Source organism: Zeugodacus cucurbitae, chromosome 2, assembly GCF_028554725.1.
Source record: "Zeugodacus cucurbitae isolate PBARC_wt_2022May chromosome 2, idZeuCucr1.2, whole genome shotgun sequence".
Lineage (NCBI taxonomy): Eukaryota > Metazoa > Arthropoda > Insecta > Diptera > Tephritidae > Zeugodacus > Zeugodacus cucurbitae.
The window spans coordinates 59,441,503-59,461,331 of record NC_071667.1 but is presented as its reverse complement, the minus strand read 5'-3'; the positions used below and the strand labels follow the sequence as shown (position 1 = coordinate 59,461,331).

Sequence of the window (19,829 nt, the reverse complement as noted above, 5' to 3'; positions counted from 1 at the left end):
TTAAAAGGACGAACTGTGCGCTTTGAAGCGCAAACCGCAACTGAAAGTGTAAAGTCTGCTAAACGCGTGTTAAACGCTTTGACCGCTAGCATTTAGGCGCGTTCTTGGTGCAATTAATAGCGCGCAGTGCGTGGGGTTTGTGTACATTGAGGATTTTATTGAACTATATACGGAGTGGGGGAGGCAAAGTAATCGGGTTTAGCATTCCATGTAGTTATTCTATGTCGTTGTTGTTGTTGCCTAGCTCAGCTCTAAGTTGAACTTCTAGATTGAAGTTCTATAGCTGAGGTCCATCCATATATTATAGTCACATTTGTCATTCTCTCCAAACCTTCACAGCAAAACAGTAACTCTCGCTTTCTACAGTCCGTATTGTTATTCTAGCGGTAGACACATTACCCAAATATTTCTGGAGAACACTGCCGATTTCATATAAACCCGGGTCCGATGGGTTGACTACTAATGCCAATTCAAAAGTTCAAGTTATAGAGATCTTCGACTTATAGAAGTTAGAGTTATGGAAGTTTCACTGTACTAAAATCAAAAATGGAATCTTGTAGAGAAGAGCTACCAAAACAAATATATTAACTCCACAATTGCAGTACTCCGCCCGACCTTATAAGACCCGAAAGAGAGTTTGAAAGAAAAGCTGAAAGATAAAAGTTCCTTCGGTCTTCTTCGTAGACATGTAAGGGTTTTCTCACAGGAAGGTAAAGATTGGAACTGTAAATAGAATATACTTTCGCACTGCGAGAGACTCTTTGATATAAACTTTATAAAATAATCTCTAGCTCAGTGCGATGAAAATAAAAGGCAGACAATTCGTGATCGCAAGTATTCGATCCATATATCCATTCAAATTTAGAATTCTGATTCAATGAATAAGAATAGTATGATCCCTGAAACAAGGCAACCGACTAAGGAAGTGTGCTATAAGTTCCAGACTTCGAGAAAAAGTGCTAGTGCTCTGGCTTTGTGCCGCTACTTTCAAGTTTCAGCATTCAGAAAACACAAATCGGAATAGGATTCGAAGACAAACCCAGTTCACCTGCACTACAGAGTTCCGATTGTCCGAATTTGGACTGATCCCCTGCACTCATAAAGTGGTAGTCACATTTAGTTTCGATTTTGAAATTATAATTCTGATTATAAACAGCTCAAGAACTGAGACTGAGATGCTGTAGAACCTTTAACTGTAGATCAATACTGTCTGTGAGAACAGTCCATTTGGGTTGATCCGCTTTACTATTAAGCTACATACAACAATTTCCCTACTAGCCAAAAAAACCGAATAACTGACTTCATGGGTACTCGTAGAGCTAGTCAACATGACACTAAGAACACTTTAAAATTTATGCGAGCGGAGAAATCACTTAACAGGTGAGGTTAGTCACTTACACTGCTCACAAGCAAACAAAGACATATGCTCTGCAAGTACAACAACATGAGAATCCTGGCAAGAAGCAATTGTCCTGTCTGCTCAAATTGTACTCGCTATTAAAAACCCGCAAAGTGCTGAGTTTGTGCGAGTACTCTCCCGCGGTACTATGCTCTTCTGCCACTAACTGTGATGATGAAGTTAGTGGTATGGACTATCATGATGAGGATAATGAAGGATAATGATGATGATTATGATGACGACTTTCGATTTCTTTGTACCGTTATATGGAACAATTAAACAGTTATTCACGCAGCGCGCAGCCGAGTTAGAAGAATAAACAAAGTTGATAGCACGAATTGCAGACCAGTTAGTGGATGGGTGTGAGCCCCGAGCATATGTATATATGTATACTATTCCAAAACAAATATATTTGAGATGAACGTCTGGAGACTCAAAAATAGCGGCCTGAATGCAATCGTCCAGAAGAATTGGAATCAAGATTATCTGCTTGAATATTTGAAACTAATAATAATAAGATTACTGGATTCTTCTTCAGTGAGTAAAACTATTTTTGAGGTTCCATTAGATCTCCAGAATTTTAAGTATAGAAGATTCTCATTATATATTATCTCGAAGAGACTCGAACTCCCAAGAAACTACTAAGTATCGGGATGATCGACCAATTCAATGCTCGCCACCAATAGACAGTGTTTACAATGACGCCGCCCGCACCCACTTAGCGCCGTTAAATGGTCACTACCACTTTATGTGTGCGCCCTTTATTGGTGTGTGTGTGTATTTATGTGTGTGACCCCCTTCGTGTAAATGTGTTTGTTCTTTATGAACTTTGAGTTAATGGTGGTGATGACTATTGAAAACAAATTTGCGCTAACCACTAAAACATTGGGTGTGAGTCCCTCCCTCCCACACCAAAGGGTAGGCAGGAGGGATGACTTTTCAATCAATGCATGACACTGAGCACTTTAATCACGTGAGGTCAATGTGATTTGTGCAGTTATTGATATACGTTGACAGCTTTAAACGCTACAATTGCCGAAAAAAAATTATATTTTTGGATAAACTTAAAGTGCAGCGATTATAATCGACTATACGCTGAGATGAGCTCGCTACATAATAATAGGATGGCAAGATGGTAGGATTGCCCGATGGCTATCCGAGTAAGTGATATCTTTGACACGCCCACAAAGGACCTTTGGTGGAACATATGAGAAATGAAGAGCGCATCTATTCCTTATAATAAAGATATTATGGTCAATATGTATCAATTTCAATAATTCCATCTAGCTAGTTTTCAGAACTTCCTCTGATTTTAATAACAGATGTATTTATGTAAGAAATTTTAACTAAATTTAGTAAATGAATTATCTTATTGGACAGATATAATATCCGTAGTCGTAATAATAATATTTCGTTATAAATAATTATTATCTCTCATATATTTTAGTTTAATGTTAAAAGAAAATTTAATCCCGTAATCCTAACATACTCATTATACGCATATATCGGTCAAATTGATCCCCGATATACCCAATATTAAATTGATTTTAAGCGAATATATATGAAATAATATTATTATTGAAGAAGACATTCGTGGAATAGCTGATATATAATTAATATAATATTTAAATTATTTGTTAATGAAATAATTTTACACGAACAATTATAAATAACATTTATTAACCAAGGGTTAAATGCGTGCAACTGTTTGTACAACCCTGCCTAATGCAACCATGTATGCCATCTAATCTGAATTCAACGTGTTGTTGCACAAAACGAAATGTCAAATTATGACAACTTATCAGATTTTATTTAAAAGCAAACTCAGAAACAATCGCAAGGAACTTTTTTGAAAACTATTGGAATTTTTTGGCCATTTCCACTTTTATTATTAATTAAAAGTTATCAATAAAAAGATATCGTAACGTATACACAACGCGCTTTCAACGGAAAACTGTGATACGTAGTGAACAACGCGTAAAAAAAGCACGAGACGCTTTGCTGTAATTGGAACAGTGATTTACACGGATAATTTGCTGGCAGTGGTAGCGGTAGCCGCACTAACTGCAAAGCATTGACAACAACACAACAAACAATCAGCTAAAACCTATTGGAGCACCAAACACTTTTCGCAATACTCTCGAGCCCATCGAATTGTCAACGGACACCTTAACACTTCCAATAAAACTGCATACTCAAGTTATGGACAAAATGCCAGCCAAACAGTTTGAATCGTAAGTGCTGCGTCTGCTGTTAGCTAACTATCAAACATTGAAATTGTACAAAACGCTACAACTAATACTCGTTTGGATATTTGTTATTAGCTACAGTCTCATGACTTAATATAAAGCATCGTGTCGTCCATTCCTACATTGTTTAGAATATAAACAAATGTTCGCGTGTTGTCGCTCATATTGTTTAGGTTATGTTTTCGTAGGGCGACGTTGACACCATTTCTCCAATATTGACGCGGACATCGTAGCTACAGTTAATACAGTTTAATAAATTATTAACGCTACTTAAAGTTATTTATAATTTAAATGCAAAATTTAATGGAAATATGGTTTTTACTAAATTACATTTAGCGTTCTATTTGTGTTCCGAATGCAACGGAATTGCGTTGAACAAATAAATACGTTATTTCAAGTTTAGTGATATCGTTTGTGCTATTTAAAGTTAAATTAATTAAAATATGTAATAAGAATGTATAAAGAATGTTTTGTTAAAAAATTAGTTGTAATTGCTTGTAGTTTAAAGAAATGCCAACATACTACCGTATATATTAATGAATTTCACTTACTTTACAGAAAACCATGGCCAGACTTGGCTGACAGCGATGACAGTGATATGGAAAATGAAATAGATGTAGATAAACTGCCACCTTTAGAAGTTGGGCCGAATGAGAACCGGCTGCAGCATACTTACTGCCTTTGGTTCTCACGTAAGGGAACACATCGTGCCACGGATTATAGCAAATCACTACATGTCGTAGGACGCTGTGCCAGTGTACAACAGTGGTGGTCGTTGTATTCGCATCTTATAAGGCCAACAGCTTTGAAGCCCTATCGGGAATTAAGCCTCTTTAAACAGGGCATAAAACCGATGTGGGAAGATCCAGCAAACACAAAAGGTGGCCAATGGGTAATACGATTACGGAAGAATAAAATTGACCGAGCGTGGGAAAACGTTTGTATGGCAATGTTGGGTGAACAGTTTCTCGTGGGTGATGAGATATGTGGAATAGTACTGACAACAAAGTATCCGGTAAGTGCAGATATTTATTATTATTAAATTCAAATGATGCAGATATGCAGTACGCCAATGGAAAACAAGTGTTTTTTTGCGATCGTTTCCTTGATTAATATTAGTTGCTGTGGAAAGTGAATATATAACTAAAACTTACCAGAGCCTAGAATTTAGGTTTTGAATTATTATTATTCTGGCGTTATATTTGACCTTTTGGCAAATTCTTGTTGTGATGATACAAAAATGAGTGATAACTTGATTCGCATTCGATAATGTTTAAAGAACTGCATATATCTAGATCCTTGGCCCACAAAAGGCCAGAAAGCTGGTATTAAAATGATATACATAATATAATTTTTACATGATTATAACCAAAACAATCTTATGCATATACGATTTAAAAAAAAAAAAAATATTTGATATATATACTTGTTTTTATTTATTGAAATATTTTCTATTAATAAAATTTAAATTCTGTAAAGGGTTAAATTTATCCCTTTTATAACAAAACTGCATTACTCTCGTTCATTACGTTTTATGACATTTCATTACGTGACATTAACGAATAGTCGAACGAAGCGAAATGTCAAAAGTGATAATACAAAAACATACATAGTGAATATTAGTGAATTGCTACTGGTTTGGTTTCTTCAATTTTGCTCTGCATAGAGTTTGTGAATAATTATTCAATCGTAACTAAATATTTCAGGCGATAAAATTGCAGAAATAATTTAATAATATTTACGACGATTTGTGGTTCCACAATATTCTTAATGTTGGTTTTTGGTGTTGTTCAATTTTGACGTAATAGAAAGTGGCTGTCAAACGTTGTACAGCGAAAAAGTGATTAATACATAATTAAAAAGCTGTCAAGCAAGGCAAATAATGCTGGAGAATTTAATTGTATAATCAACGCTTATTTTGGTAAATAAAAAGATAATAAACATTTTCAAATATTAACAAGTGCTTCTACAGCTTTTAGTGAAAATTTGCCGGGAAAATTTCAGCTTTGGTTGGACAACTAAAAGTGACAACAACAGCGGAGAGTATAGCCTCCAAAAGATGAAACGCTGAGTGCAATGTTTATGCCTCCCCCGATGGAATATATATACAACGCAAACGCACTTGAGACACTATCCACACGAACGTACGAATCCCACAATCGTGTACGGGTGAATACCGATGCAGTCGTAGGCTCAAACAGCAGCGCTCTTGCGACATTTGTTAGATTGTGAAGAGCCAGCAACGCGTCGAGAGCATTTTCCGGACGTTCGCGCTTTATAGACCGTGACCAAAAGAAAATCAGTCAACGCTGACACTGGCCCTTTTAATTACTTGAGGGTCATATCAACGGAAATCACGCAACAATTTCTTTTGCAAAAAATAAAAATAAAAAAAATAGTTCACATTGTGATTATCACATTACTCGTAAAGTGTATATATTCTGTCTAACCTGCCTTGTCGTGCCGCCGCATAAACGTTGGAACCGCGCGCTACGCGTTCGGTTGTAAAAAAGACCCTGAATTGAAATCGATTTTTTCTTCATTTTACACGCTACTAAAGAGAATTTACAACTACGAAGGAGTAGTTAAAAAAAGGCTATATATACGAAAAGTAACTAACAAAAACCTAAATTTACATAAAAATTTGTAAAGGTTTTCCAAAAAAGTGAAGAGCTGCGAAGAAAAGTCACTCCGGTGTGGTAAATGTGAGAAATAAAAGATTTGAAATAGCGAAAGTATAGAAGAGACAAAAAACAACGTGATAGAAAACCCGATACACAAAAACCATCTACCAACAATCAAAATCCAATCCACTCTCATTCATAGCTGCTTTGGCGTTCTAGTAACAATTTGCGCTGATTTTTGCCATCATAACCCACCCCTCTCTATTGTTGTTCGGAAGCTTTCAACGATAAGCTACATTTTCGACATTGTGCTCGTCCAACAGCGTCATCACCTTCATCGTCATCATAAACAGCGAACGCAACAGCAGATACCAACAATTTTTCTCCCTGCGCGTGTGTTAAATTATACCATTGAATGCTTCAAGTGCTGGTTATAGAAAGAAGGTGGTTATCAAAAGGAAATCAAAAAATTTGAAAGATTACATTTTGTGGATGTTAAATAATTCTAGAGTTACAACTTTCAAGTTAATTTATTTAGTTTTGTATATAATATCCCAAAAAAAATCTATGTTTAACATTTAAAAGCAAAAAGTTACATACAGTTTGTGAATACGAAAATAACACACAAAAGTGAGCAGAAAGTGAGTCATGCTGCCGTTGCTATTGTCGCTTAAGCTATCGCTATCGTCGCTGTTAATGTCGCCCAAATTATTGTTGAGTGTCGTTGTGGATATCGCAGTAAATTGAATTTGTTGACCGTGAGCATTGCCTTCATAGCTACACATACCAATACACACGTTTAAAATCCATTTTGCCTCCGTTCACAACGTGAAATAACATAAATGCGAATAATTCGTATGCTGATATAATATTCAGAAGCAACACTTACTACAAATGTATAAAATAATCAAAGAAGCCGTGTTGTAGTGACATAAATAATATAGAAAAAAAGTCAATAATTTAATTCAGAAATATCAAAAAGCAACGCCTCAAAAAATAACCATTGTCAAGACAGCGGTACGGCGGCTTGTTCCAAACGTTCGCAATCCGTAAGGAAAAATCGATAATCGCCATACGAACGGGCCACAAACAACCGCGCGCGTCCACCCACCACCGCAAGAAAATATTCAGGCGTGGAAAGTGTTGCACACACGAAGTACGCTGCGAGACCGACAAAATTACTAGTGTTAAATGGAAAAGCAAAAACGAATTGGCGTATAAAGAAGAAAAGCAAAAAAATTGTATTGTGCTGGTGTCAAGTTCACCATAAGTATAGTATATCAAAATTCAATTAATCTAATTTTGAAACAAATAAAAAGTGATAAGCTAAATTAGTATTTCTGACGAGCATTAACTGCCACAAAAAAAAAAAAATTAAAAACGCCTTGAAATTGAGCAAAGCCAAATCCACGGTCCCTTGAAAAAAAATCTAAAATTTAGCTCAACAAAGACAACGAACGACGAAAATATACGTCAACGAAAATAAGTCAGCTAATACAAAATTATACTTAGAATAAAAATTAAATAAAAAGTACAAGGCATACGTGCTAGCTTAAGAAGTGTTTCAGTGACACCAACCAACCACAAGCGACCAAAAAACAAATAAAAACACCTCCGGTCTAGAATAAATAAAGCTGCAAAATGACAAAAGACAGATTAGCCGCACTTCATGCAGCCCAATCCGACGACGAAGAGTCGGAGGAAGTGGCTGTCAATGTGGATGCCCATGATTCTTACATGGATGAGTTCTTCAAGCAAGTGGAGGAGATACGTGGCATGATCGATCGGGTGCAAGACAATGTCGAAGAAGTGAAAAAGAAGCATTCGGCTATACTCTCCGCCCCTCAGTCAGATGAGAAAACCAAACAGGAGCTTGAAGATTTAATGGCCGATATTAAAAAGAATGCCAATCGTGTGCGTGGCAAGCTAAAAAGCATCGAACAAAATATCGAGCAAGAGGAACAGCAGAACAAATCGTCCGCCGATTTGCGTATACGCAAAACACAACATTCAACGTTGTCACGAAAATTCGTCGAGGTGATGACAGAATACAATCGCACGCAAACGGATTACCGAGAGCGTTGCAAAGGTAGAATACAACGTCAACTAGAGATTACTGGACGTGCAACGACCAGCGAAGAACTGGAAGATATGTTGGAGCAAGGCAATCCAGCAGTATTCACGCAAGGCATTATAATGGAGACACAACAGGCCAAGCAAACGTTGGCCGATATAGAGGCTCGTCATGCTGATATCATGAAATTGGAGACATCGATCAAAGAACTACACGACATGTTCATGGATATGGCTATGTTGGTGGAGTCGCAAGGCGAGATGATCGATCGCATTGAATATCATGTGGAGCATGCTATGGACTATGTGCAGACGGCAACGCAAGACACAAAGAAGGCGCTTAAATATCAGAGCAAGGCGCGCCGAAAGAAGATCATGATCCTGTTATGTTTGACTGTGTTGGGTCTCATAGTTGCTTCATATCTTGGGCTTAGTCTGTAAATGCAATTACATTATTACTATTACATGTTTATTATTTATTACATACATATAGTTAAAACAAACAAGTATAGCAACAACAAAGTAATTACAATTATTATAACTAGTTATTAGCTCTTATATCGCACGCTCGTACCACGAGTAAAATGAAATGTTTTGAAAGCCTCCTCCAAAAATATGAACAGCAGCGGTTAACTTAACTTGGCTGCTGCTGGAACACATTCGAGAGAGATGGAGTAAAAAGGGAGCGATAAGAGTAACAGAATAGTAATGCCATGCGGCCGTAAATACCGCTAATTTGTATGCTGCCTTTGCGGCCTATTTGGTGAATTATTACATACTTAATTACCTAATTAAATGATTAATTGCTAAAACATAATAATTATAATGTATTTGCTATATTATGAAATCTTATTGATTACTGTTATAATGCGAAGCAACCACAACTTAAAACGTAAAACAAAATAACTACACTAAAGAAAAATGCAAAAAGTGAGAAAATGAAAAGGCAACAAATATTAAAAATACAAAAAAAAACAATTAAATAAAAATTGCATTAAAATGCCAAAAAGAAAAATTATAAACAAAATCAGTATAACCATTAATAAACCAACTTAAGCAAAAAACAAAACTATTTATTGTACTTTCCAACTTCTCTCATAATTGTTGATAAGAATTTCCTGTTAAAAGTTTAGTCACAAATCAGTTGATGGTCTTTTCATTTTACTTGCTTTTAAGCGTAAAGTATAAATACAAATATAAAAAAAGAAGAAAAAAAAAACAATTATTAAAAATTAATAAAAGCAAAATCGACGCTGAGAGCGCATTTACAAACATTTTTAAGCATAACTCGTTTTCACACAATTTTCAGTTGAATTTATATATACACTCAATTATGATTTTGAAAATTTCCACGAAATCTCATATTTGTATTATAAGAAATATTTATAACACGCTATGTATTTACTTACATGCATACAAACTTATTGCATATTTCTCTAGTTAACTCTTATATAGCAACAATTTATTATTAAAACGAAAACAAAACAACAACAAAAAAACAAGTTAAAATTAACAAAAAAAAAAAACTATTTACTTATTAAAAACATATAATCTCTCAATATAGAAATGAAATCTCTTTATATATTGGAAAACTCAATTGAAATATAAAATATATATATATATATAAATAAAGTAAATTGAATAAAATGAAATTAATTGAATGAAAATTGAAATTGCAAATTAAAGTCGTTAAATAATAATAACAAAAAAAAAACGAAATACACACACAAACAATTGACTGTAAAGTAAAAAAAATAGCTGAGTAAAATTCAACACAACAACAACAAAAACACGCAAACATACCTGCACATATGTAAAAAGTGCATTCACACACACACTATTGCGCACTCGTGCATACACACATACATATGTAGCGTTAATTAAATATAAATATTAACTTAAAATGCAACACTAAAGAAGACTTTATGCCAATCTGTTTTTAATTAATATTTATTTTCGGAAAATTAATTATTTCAATTCAATATTAACACGTACACATACATATATGGACTTATGTATATATTTTTTATATATATATTTAACGCAAATATAATCACTTGAGTTTTTCCACATTTAAATTACAGTTACATACATGCATATATATACAATTTGCTTGTTTATTTAGTTACTTTTAGATAAGATTACGCTTTCGAATGCTGCTGGCATATTTATTTACTATGTGTTAGTGATAATTTTTGCAAACTGCTTTTATTTAATTGTGATAAGCACGCGCGTTGATACGTTGCATAGCGTGATAACATGTGAAATTAAATGGTGGTGTAATTGGAGCTAATTGAGGCTTAAGCAAAGCATACAATCTCTATGGAAATTGCAATAAATTATGTTAGTATGATTTTCCAAAACACCAGAATATATATATAACTTGCGTTTTTCTTAATTTAACGCATATGTTTTTATAATTTTTTTTTTTTCAATTTTAAATTTGGTTGAATTTTACGTTTTTATATTTATTTTTTTTTTTTTTTGTTTGCTTTAAATTTAAATTCAGTTCCAAAATTTGAAAGCGTAATCTATCTAAATTAGTTAAAAACTGCATTATTAAAATTATTTTGCTCGCATTATAAACAAGATTAAGTACATTAGCTGCTTTACTCTTATTATTATTATTTTATTTCTTAATCTTTCCTATTAAAACACAATTTTTTTCATTATTTTATGCTTGGCTAGTATATTTACATAAATTTCTTTTATATTATACCAGTACATACGCTTAAGCTAATATACATATTAATAACACATATCCCATTTAACAAGCATTTCGTAATACTCACAAATATGTTTTTTTTTTATTTCTTCTTCTTCTTTTCTTTGATTTTGTTACGCAATTTCTACTTTACGTTTGCGTTTGTTGTTTTACATAACACGCAATAAACAATAAAAAAAAACATTAAAAAATTACCAAAACAAAAACTGAAACAACAACAAAAACATTGAAAATCAAATGGGGGAACACTTTCACCCGTAACCACAACAACTGTAATAACTTCATACTCTGCATGCCAACAACAACAACAACAACAAATCGACCAACCGACTAACAACTTTAACACATTTTATTTTGGATTTTTGGATTATTAACACTGCATGCCCACTTTTGTGCGTTTTGCTAAACAACTAACATACAAACATCTGTTTGCTGCTGCCACAACAACAACATGATGCTGAACTATTTTTTTTTTGTATTTTTTAATATTTTTAAATAATATTTTTTTTGTAATTTTAAATAACTAATTTTATTTTTTTGGTATTTTTTAATACATTTTTTTCATTTTTAAATAATTAATTTAATTTTTTTTGTTATTTTTTTAATAATTAATTTTATTTTTTTGGTATTTTTTAATAATTATTTTTTTTGTATTTTTTAATAATTATTTTTTTTGTATTTTTAAATAATTAATTTTATTTTTTTTGGTATTTTTTAATAATTAATTTTATTTTTTTGGTATTTTTTAATAATTATTTTTTGTATTTTTAAATAATTAATTTTATTTTTTTTTTGGTATTTTTTAATAATTAATTTTATTTTTTTGGTATTTTTTAATATTTTTTTATTTTTAAATAATTAATTTTTTTTTTTTGTATTTTTAAATAATTAATTTTTTTTTGTATGTATAAATTTTTTGGTTTTTGTAATTTTAAATAATTAATTTAATTTTTTTTTGTACCTTTGAATTTGTTTTTGTTTTAAATATGCGCATAATTTTCGTTAAAAATTCACACAAACCGCTGCCAAATGTTACGAACATCACAAATATTTGTTAATTTTTTAATTGAAAATATAAATTTTATATAATTTTTTTTTGTAATTTGGCCACAATAGCGGCAAAGTGATATAACGAAAGAGAGTAATAATAAATATACACATTTGCTGCTGTTGCAATTAGTTAAATTATACATATATTGTTTTCTTTGAATCGCCTGCATAAATTATATAAGCACTTAGTCACGCATGAGTAGTAGCTACGTTCCAATATACGCCTACTTTTGGTTGCAATTGCTGCGTATCAAATCATCATCATCATCACCATCGCACGAGTGAGATCAGTACGAGCAGCTGCTTGCGGTTGGTAGCCCATCTTTATCATAGTAGAACGCCAACGCTTGTACCTTGTATGAATGCATTTTAGTAGACGCCTAAGCGTGTGCACGCACCAAAAAATTTTGTTTTTTGAAAATTTTGAATTTCTTTACTGGGTGTGGCATTTTACAAATACATACATACGAACTTTTGCCTACTTGCTTATGTATTTGTATGTCACCAAGTGTGATGTGAGGCTAAAACAGAATGATAAAACCAAGCTAAGTATATTACAAACACCTATGTACCTTACACACACTCAAATGGAATGAAAGTATGAAAAACATAAAATAAAGGCAACTACAATAACAAAAAAAAAAAATGTAGTTTGCAACAACTTAGCCGCACCACCTTCAAGCACCATGCATTTAACTATGAGCAGCACCGATAATGCGGCAAGTAACGCCGTCTCGAACGACCCGACAAATTGCACTATAAACGTTAACAACAACAACAACTAATAACAAATAAAGCGCATGCACTTTTGTACGCTGCAATTTCAATTGCTGGCAACTGCACTGCAACCCAAATATAATGCGCCGCCGTCTCTACATACTAACAATCGCACGTCAATAATGCACGCAAAATAAAAAACAAATGCGCCTCGCCTGTCTGTATGCGAAAAATAAAAATATTTGTAAAAAAGTAAAAATAATTTGCGGCTTCTTCGCTTTATATCATTTAAATCGAAAAGTATAAACAAAAGCTGCCAATCAATGTACGATCATCACCACAAAAGGAATAGATAAAATGTCAAACGCCAGCGATCTACCAACCGCCAACAAACAAGCCAACCAACCTTGCCACCCAGCGCCTACTAACCAACAAATTAATTAGAAATATTACTAAAACCTATGCGAAAATACGCTGCAACTGCAACTGCTTGTGACTGCAAACTGTTTTGTCGCTGGTAAGTAGTTAAAGTAACAAAAAAAAACAAAAACAATTACCACAAATACAATAAAAATTGCTGTTGTTGGTACACAAATATATATGGTTGGTAACGCGTTGACTAAAGCATTTTATTCGCAGAAATGTGCAATGTGAAGAAATGAAAAATATTTTCTTAATTTATACAAAATTCTAAGAAATCAATTTGCTTTGTGTCAAACGTGGAGGCCTTGCCTGGGAACAAACGTTATTCTTGTGTGTATGTTGCAGCAGCAAATTTGTTTTTAGTTTATTAATATATTTAATTTACTTTCTTGCTATTATGGCGTATTTATGACAAAAACAAAAACAAAAACCAAGAAAAAATGCAACAAACACAAAAACAAAAAAAATCAAACAACAAAACAGCTGGTGCATATGAAAATTATTTTTGTTGAAACTTCTAAATAGTATGTGATTTCTATGAATTACGCTAACAAACTAGTTTTATAATAATTACATATAAATAACAAAACAAAAAAAAAACAAAACAACAACTGTGTTAGTTAAGTGAAAAGTCAATTACCTACACAAACCTAATAATTTATTGTTTTTCCTTGTTAAACGATATTTAGTAAAATACATAAATATATGCATAAACGCATAACAACAACAATGTCACGTCTTATTTTCTTTTGACTGCGTGCCACAAATGTTATATAATATAATTTATTATTTCTTTTATAAATATTTGCCGCAACACTATGTATGAAAAGCAAATGTTTTGTGATTTCTTTATTTTTTTTTTGTTTTTTTTTTTTCAATTTTATATTTATTTTTAAGCATTAAATTTAGTCGCCAATACAATTTGTAGCAATTACGACCAAATTATTAAACTTAAGTACTTATATTTAGCATATTATTATTAAATAAATATACATACATACTTACATTACTACGTTTATGCTAATTTGATATTATTAAATTTTGTAAAGACAAAAACAAAAAAACAAAACCAAAAAAAAAAAAACGAAAAAAAATTAATTTGTATGAAAATAAACTTAAATTTTAGTACATCTTATGTAGTAATTTAGTATGGTGTTACCTAATCGATAAAAAGCAATATGAGCTAAATACATATATACATACATACATAGACGTATATATACATACACACATATGTATACATGTAAAATTCCATATTTCTTAAATAATGTAATTATGCAATGATTTAGAAAATTTAAAAATTCGATTTCTAATAAAACAAAAACAAAAATTTGCCTTAGGAGGTCATTTGTTAAGTAAAAAAAAAATCAATTTTCGCATTTTTTATTTCGAATGTATGTGATTGAGTGTGCTATTATTTAAATTATGCGTGTGTGTGTGTGCCTATTTTTATCTATTAATTAAACCATTCTAGAATCGGTAGAAGTCTGTTGTTCTTCTTGCTGTTTAGACTGCAATCGAGTTTTGTTTGTCTGAATTTGTTTATGGAGAAATTAAATAAATTGTTTTTAATATTCTCATTGAAGAACATTTAATTACTACATAAAAGTTCTTGGAATATCGCGAAAATATTAATAATAAGTTCTGTTTTGTTTATAATCGAAATTGATTCGAGGACCCTTCGCACTTAAATCTGCTATTTTTGCTCAGCATTTTAAACAACGTCTGAAACCAACGTTTGATAAAATCCTATCACTTCAAGTTTGATAAAATCTTATTTTCCACCAAATACGAAATCTCCCCCTGTTTCTGGATCCAATAAATTGTTCGTTAAACCATTTTTTTCTAAAGCATTTCCTCTTCTAATGTCATCTACGAAGCCTTAATTGAAACCGTATTACTCATAATAGGATATGAATACTTCGAAATGATCATTAACATGGTATACTAATGGTTCACAAGCTAATTTATAACCTAACCTAAAGATGTAGAAAAGAAAATAAAGCGGTTCTAAGAGAACATTTTAAACTCTCGCAAGTTATTTATTTATTTTTATTAAAACCACACACAATTCGATATATCGATACGGCATAAAACCCACTAGAATACGAAAATCATTTTATATAGTATATGGAAGCTGGGGTAATTCCTCAATCGATATCAACTATATTTGGCACCAAGTTACATAATATCCAAGATTTGACGTTCACTTAATTTAGCTAAGATATCTCATATATTAAACGATATATACGGTATAAAGTACACCGGAAGTTTGAAAATCCGTATATCAAGTATCTGGGGGTTAGAGGAGGTGTTAATCCATTTTTTTTTCATTTTTGGCGCAGAAGCACAATATTATCGCCATTTTGTGGGCGTGGCAGGGGTCCTATTTTCGGCCACCAACCTTCTTATGGTGCCAACGACGGACGGACGTTCATACAGACATTCTGAATCAAATTCATTCGGAATTCAAATCTACTCTTCCCTTGATGACTTCGTATATATAACCCTATATCTAACTCGTTTAGTTTCAGGTGTTTCAAACAATCATTAGATGAATAAAACTAATATACTCTCAGTGCAACATGTTGCGAGAGTATTAAAAATGAAGTTTGTTATTGTAACGTCATAAAACATTTCCCAAATATCTTTTTTGAAGTACTGCTGAGATGACAGTATTTGTCGTGACATACTAAAATCCGCGCCAGTGCGATCCGAGGGATTATCTTGATGACTTCGGAATACTCAAAACACCAATTATTTTTCCCATGTCCAGTTTAAATATTTTTTTTTTTATGTGTGGAAGAAAGCAAAAATTTCCGTGCGGTAAGTAGCTAAGGGTGAAGAGGAAGAACTCAATTTGTTATATTAGAATAACTTCTTATACATAATTAGTGAAACTGATCATTGCTGCTTTTATTTGAAAGTGATCTATGCTAGAATTTAGTCTAATACGAAGGAAGGGAGCCGTTAATTTTGATATGACAGAAAACAGAGTAGACATTAGAACACTAGAAGAGAGGGGGCGATGTTCAACCGTTTTTTTTAGGTTAAATCCATGTCAAATTTCGTGAAGATACCACGTCAAATGCGAAAATTTTCCATACAAGGCATTGATTCCGATCGTTCGGTTTGTATGGCAACTATATGCTATAGTGAACCGATCTGAACAATTTTTTCGGAGATTAAATTATTTCTATGAACAATAACTCACACCAAATTTCGTGAAGATATGTAGTAAAATGCGGAAGTTTTCCATACAAGCCCTTGATTCCGATCGTTCAGTTTGTATGGCAGCTATATGATATAGTTGTCCGATATTGGCAGTTCCGACAAATGAGCAGCTTCTTGAAGAGAAAATAAAATCTGAAAAAATTTCAAAACGATATCTTAAAAACTGAAGGACTAGTTCGTATATATACAGACAGACAGACAGACGGACGGACAGACAGACAGACAGTTCAACATACTGATCAATTATATATATACTTTATAGAGCCTTCGACGCTTCCTTCTGGGTGTTACAAACTTCGTGACAAACTTAATATACCCTGTTCAGTAAGAAAAAAAAACGGAGGGCACAAGTTTTTAGCATGTAAACCCCTTGAAGAACACGACTTTAGATTGAAATGTGTTTTGCTTCCTGTTTGTGTTATTTGTAAAAACGTAAATTTCAGTATTATGTGCGAAATTAGCTCAATACACATTGGCATTGACCGCAACGCGCGAATTTTCGCATTATTACTTATATATCTTATAATATCGAATGTTATATTATATATAATGTTTGTATATAAAATCATACAGACATAGCCTTGTGTGTATGTGCATATGACAGACTGCTAATTCAAAAATAATTGAATATTTTTTCTTAAAAGAGAGTGAAAAAGTATAAATAAACCAGCCAACCTGTCTAAAAGTCTGACTTCATCGTTTGGATAAGTTAACGTGATACACATCTGAAAGCAATTCCATTGAAATTATAAGCAACAGGCGAGCTAAGATGCAATGTAAATAAATGATACTCGTTTTGTATGTAAACAGTATAACAAAAAAAAGCAAATAAAATGAAAACAGATGAATAATTGAAAAATTAAATAAAAAATAAGAAAAATTAAAATCACAAAAAACCGTAGAAAAATCACACGCCACCTCAACAACTCTCACTCTCACGCTAATAATGACGTGATTGAAGCAAATACGAGTGGGTTTAGACACACAATTGTGCCATTCGAAAAATCGGTTGGGTGTTTACATGTTTTGCTATTTGCTAGCAACAATTTGCACACAATACAAACATATGTATGTGTTTAGCCATGTATTGTTGGTTAACGCTATGAATCATCAATAACTTCATTACCGGCAAAAGCCAAAGCAAAAGCAAAAGCGGCAACAGCAACAGCTGCAATGCTGAATTTTACTTTCTGTGTTGCACTTTTTGTTTGTTGTTATTTGTTGCTAGCGTGTTGTCGATTGCTAATAACCAACGCCATCATATTGTGGATCGCTTACAGAGCCACAGCCACAAACACACACATGCCAACACAGGGGCGCCTGCCTTCTAGCCCCGCATGCAACTCTTCTGTCATACACTCACTCAATCAGCTAGCGTCAATGAGCTTGTTAAACGCCAACAACAACAACAACAAAGTCATTAGTGTTACCGCATTTAACGCGTCGCACCGCCAGTCAGCTGTTGACCGACAATTGCCAAGCGCTGACTATTTGTGTCTGTGTTGTATTGTTTTACATGTGCACTTGTGTATAAACCTACTTTTGTTTTCAATCTTTTTGTTGTTGTTTTTAAAAGTAACTAATATTTGCCATTTGCTTTGTTAGTGGCAATTTTCACTGATTTTCTCTTCCATTTGTACGAAAAAAACGCAATAGTAGATTTTCCGATTTTCCCAGAAGAAGTGGCGTCTTCTTTAAGAAATCTCAGCTGTGATTGAAAAGTTACTTTTCTTGCACACCGATGATGTCGGCGAATCATTAAGAAAAGCGGTAAACTGTTGAGTAAGTTCTGAGAGTTGATTTCATACTTTCATATATTTCAAGATGCTTACTGCAAACAAGTTTAAAAAAAAAATCAATTACGAAACGTGTTTCACTATGGAACGAGGGTTTGCATTTTTGTAGCTTGAATCTCATTGGCTTTTCATTCTTGCGCATTCTGTTAAACTTCGTGTTTTGATCACTCACAACATGTGCTGATTTTTTGGAGCCTCTCACTCACTATTTCATTGAGAACTTGCTCTTTATACGGGTATGGAATTTTTCGGTTTTCTAATTTGACTTCAATTTTTCGGTTCATCCGCCAAATCCACTCAAACATTTTTTTTATACAAATCAGGAAAGAAAACTCTCCAGAAACCTTCAATTTCATTATTAAGATGGTACAGAAGAGCTGCACTCAAATAGGTATACAAAATTTTAAATGGGCGTGGCTCCGTCCACTTATGGGTCAAAAACTTTATCTCCGAAACTTCATCGCAACTTGACCAATTTCAATGAAATTCGGTTCGTAATATATGTCTGGCCTCGCAATGATATGTTATGAAAATAGGCCAAATTGATTCACAAGCACGCCTACTTCCTATATACCAGAACATTGAAGTCAATTTGAATCGTTTGCTTTACAATATATAAAGTAAGCACTAGTGAAGATATCGGAACAGAACTTTGCACAAATACTGCATTTATAGTGTGGCATCGCCTTTCTAAAAATCGCCGAAATCGGACTATAAGTATTCACTGAACCATATATCGAACATGAGGACCTCAGTGCTTCTAATAAAATATTTACCGAGTACCGATATAAGTAAGTCTCTCAGATATTTTGAAGAAATTGACCGGGAATATTTTTCTTCTAATAATATGTCTCCGTGCCAAAAATGCGTGAAATCGGGTCATGACTTCCCCTAGCTTCCATATACCTAATACTAGGGTTTTCAAACTTTCAATGGAATTTATACCATATATACGCCGAATATATGGATCAAATTGTGTGTTCTCTAAATAAAACTACATCAATAAATTGCGAAAGTATAAAATGTTCGGTTACACCCAAACTTAGCCCTTCCTTACTTATTTTATTATTCTCTCTTTGCTCTCACACTTTTTAAACCCATGTAAATATATCAGGCTCTGTAATTCTCTTCCGAGTAAAATTCAAGCAAATTCACTTTCAATCCGATTTTTGATATATTTGATGTACTGAATATCGATTTTACTTTTCAAATTCCACATTTTTTTAATTTTCACTTTTACTCGGATTTCAGAACCTGCCTGTATATCTATGTTCTTGCTCAGATTATCGAAGTAGTCTTATTAGTTTATTACAGTCGTTTTGTGAACTTTCTGTTTGAGTCGAAAATGTTCCAAGCAAATGTTATATACTCGTTATGTCTTATAATATCAAAACAAAAATTTGTTGAAATCAGAATTTAAATTCATCGCACAAGCACCCAATGTACCGACGATTATGACTTAATGTGTATTGTATGTCATCAAACTCGGTAGGTCAGCCAAGTTCATTTCGACGATTTTAAAATTTGCGGCTTTAGTTT

General features: G+C 32.8%; 2 protein-coding genes across 3 annotated transcripts in view; both read left to right on the top strand.

The window, feature by feature from the left end:
• The first annotated feature begins 3,192 nt into the window (after positions 1-3,192).
• LOC105215846 (eukaryotic translation initiation factor 4E type 2) overlaps positions 3,193-19,829 on the top strand; it is a 144,667-nt gene continuing 128,030 nt past the window's right edge. The window contains exons 1-2 of the mRNA XM_054225710.1: positions 3,193-3,633; positions 4,207-4,663. Coding sequence (XP_054081685.1) covers positions 3,602-3,633; positions 4,207-4,663 — 489 coding nt within the window. The 5' untranslated portion in view covers positions 3,193-3,601. The remainder of the gene's footprint in view (positions 3,634-4,206; positions 4,664-19,829) is intronic.
• LOC105215845 (syntaxin-1A) lies at positions 5,235-13,871 on the top strand. 2 transcript variants are annotated; one of them, XM_011190005.3, is made up of 3 exons: positions 5,235-5,569; positions 5,621-8,782; positions 12,187-13,871. In XM_011190005.3, the coding sequence occupies exons 2-3, from the start codon at positions 7,914-7,916 to the stop codon at positions 12,200-12,202; spliced, it is 885 nt and encodes a 294-aa protein (XP_011188307.1). In that variant the 5' UTR covers positions 5,235-5,569; positions 5,621-7,913; the 3' UTR covers positions 12,203-13,871. The 2 variants fall into 2 exon arrangements, with proteins under 2 accessions (XP_011188307.1, XP_054081684.1); XM_054225709.1 differs by having other exon boundaries at positions 5,235-8,782.

Coding starts and splice junctions, on each gene's coding strand:
- LOC105215845 (XM_011190005.3), top strand. CDS start 7,914: ATGACAAAAGACAGATTAGCCGCACTTCATGCAGCCCAATCCGACGAC.